Below are 2,503 nucleotides of genomic sequence, written 5' to 3' on the forward strand. Positions count from 1 at the left end.
TGTCAATTCCTAAACCGAAGAGGTAAAATCGGCCAGACCAAACCGATAACAACATGGATCGAATCGAACCAAAGCCTTATTGGTTCGGTTCGGTTTGGAGTATTGCAACTCCAAAACCAAACCGAATCACACCGGAAACCGGATGAACCTGAAACCAAACCGAAATCGGCTCAAAACCCAGACCGAAACTGAAACCAAACAGGTAAGAAACCGAAACACTCCAAAATTCATTAAAAAAATCAAAATTTGCATAGTTTTATATACATTTGTATGGAAAATCGAATCCAAACTAGACCAAAAATCAAAATCAACCCAGTTACAAATCGATTTAAGAAACCGAAGACAAACCGAAACCAAACTGCACCGAAATCGAAACCAAACCGAAACTAGAATTTCTTTATTGGTTCGGTTTCGGTTTCAATTTTTTCACACCGAAATCGATTCAACCCGAACCAAAACCGATCCGGACCGACCGATTGACACCCCTACGTAGGGGACATCACATGGGCATTTATGTAAAACAAACCCGTCCTACCAAGATAAAGAGCAGAACCATTATCTAGGATTTCACTGAGATTTTGAACTCCGAGATACAGAGCGAATGGCTTCCCAAGATCATCATTCCCATGACCATGCTCACGATCATGCTCACGATCATCACCACCATCATACCCATGAGTAATTTTCCGATAAATCACTTTTCAATTTGGTATTTTAGGGGAATATGGTCTCTTGCAGTCTCCATTAATCTCTTCTTCTTCTCATCTTTTTGCACTTTTAACAGGGGACCTCACGATGGTTCAACATCATGGGTAGGTGCTGATGGTAAAGTGTATCATAGCCATGATGGACTGGCACCACACTCACATGAACCCATTTACTCACCTGGGTATTTTAGCAGAAGAGCTCCTCCCCTTTCCAACAGAGATTTCAATGAGCGAGCTTTCACTGTTGGCATTGGTGGGCCGGTCGGAACTGGGTATGCTTCACTTCTTTGCTTCCTCAATTCGTTTATCTTTCAAATCTGTTTCCTTTATGGCACTTCCAAGATCTCAACTCTTCAATCGTTTCAAAGAGATCGGAAGTAAGGAAAAAGGGCTTCTTTTAATGGTTGTGTATGTTTTTGAAGTCTAGGGTTTCTTTTAATGATTGGGTATTTTTTCTATATGATTTCAATGTGTTGTTCTTAAAAATCAGTATATTTACAAGCTCCAATGTGTTCTTAATCACAGTAGTTGCCTCTGAAATCAGGATCTGTGTTGCTTACCCCAAATGGTTGGGATTAGGTTTAGTTCATTAATTGAGTTATTCTCTTTGTTCTCTAATTGGATTCAGCTTTGTTATTGATAAATTAGCTCTTTTGGCCAAATAGATTTGGCAATACTAATAGAATCTTTATTCACACTCTACAGGAAAACAGCTTTAATGCTGGCATTATGCAAACTCTTGCGTGACAAGTACAGTCTTGCTGCAGTATGTATCATCTGGTTCAATGTTTTAGAGACTTCTTCTGTATCCTGTTAAGATTTCCCAATTTTGGATTCTGTAACTGAAAATAAAAATTGCTACCAACCAAGACTATAAGTAGCAACATATCAAAGAGTTACAAGTCACGGAACTCTGATCAATTTCAGTCCTGTTATTGATTCTGAGATCGATTTTATCTCCAATTTGTTCTTGATCACAGTATTATCATTCTGTTAACTTTTCACTCATCTCTTTCCTTGTTCAGTGATAATTGGAAGTTTTACATCATGCCTTGTCACCAATGTGTTCTATTTTGTATTTTAATTACCTATTGTGCATTAAAATAATAGCTTAAAATTAATAAGTTGTAGTGTTTCATCATTGTTGATGGAAACTGTTAGATCAAACTTCAAGAAACACGAATAATAAAGAGATAATAGATCCGTACGACACAGAGATTTAACGAGGTTCACACACCAGGGTAGTGTGTTTCGTCCTAAGGCGAAGAAGAAGATGATTCACTATGTAGAAGAGAGATTACACCCTAGCAGCGGCGAGGAAAAATTCGCCCTGAAACCCTAGCTGCGTGAAAACCCTAGAATACAATGACTTTCTCAACAAGCAACAGTACATTATATATACTCCAAAATCGTGGGTCGACCCATCGGGTCGGGGTTGATCCGGTTGAACCATACCGCGGGGGCGTAGCCCCCGCATCCCCATACGAGATCAGTGATGGGCTCCGGGGCTTGGGCCTATCGGCCTAACCCCTCTGCTTCCATCATAGATCTCAGAAAAATTCCATTCGGGTCGCCACCAAAATATGTCGGATCGGGTCAATCTTCAAAACGGGTCAAGAATTCGAGACAAACTTAACAAATCTCCACCTTGGCTTGAATTCTCCTCCAACAGATAAACAAATAGCTAATATCTTCATCTTCTCCAATAGCCCTCCAAAGGGCTGAACTCAAACACAACAAATGCCAAGTAAGTTCAAGCAATGCTCGAACTTACTAACATATAAAGGCTTAGTCAA

General features: G+C 39.7%; 1 protein-coding gene across 1 annotated transcript; it reads left to right on the plus strand.

Moving 5' to 3' along the window:
- Nucleotides 1–540: 540 nt before the first annotated feature.
- LOC122094378 (urease accessory protein G-like) lies at nucleotides 541–1,543 on the plus strand. Its single transcript, XM_042665155.1, has 3 exons — nucleotides 541–678; nucleotides 785–979; nucleotides 1,413–1,543. Exons 1-3 carry the CDS (start codon nucleotides 602–604, stop codon nucleotides 1,522–1,524), a joined length of 384 nt encoding a protein of 127 aa, XP_042521089.1. The 5' UTR covers nucleotides 541–601; the 3' UTR covers nucleotides 1,525–1,543.
- Nucleotides 1,544–2,503: the final 960 nt, after the last annotated feature.

This window comes from Macadamia integrifolia, chromosome 11 (genome assembly GCF_013358625.1).
Source record: "Macadamia integrifolia cultivar HAES 741 chromosome 11, SCU_Mint_v3, whole genome shotgun sequence".
Classification (NCBI taxonomy): Eukaryota; Viridiplantae; Streptophyta; class Magnoliopsida; order Proteales; family Proteaceae; genus Macadamia; species Macadamia integrifolia.

Excerpts from the sequence above, each read along its gene's own strand:
- LOC122094378 (XM_042665155.1), top strand. The coding sequence starts at position 602 with ATGGCTTCCCAAGATCATCATTCCCATGACCATGCTCACGATCATGCT. Across the intron at positions 679-784 it reads CACCACCATCATACCCATGA|GGGACCTCACGATGGTTCAA; the intron begins GTAATTTTCCGA and ends CACTTTTAACAG. Across the intron at positions 980-1,412 it reads GGTGGGCCGGTCGGAACTGG|GAAAACAGCTTTAATGCTGG; the intron begins GTATGCTTCACT and ends CACACTCTACAG.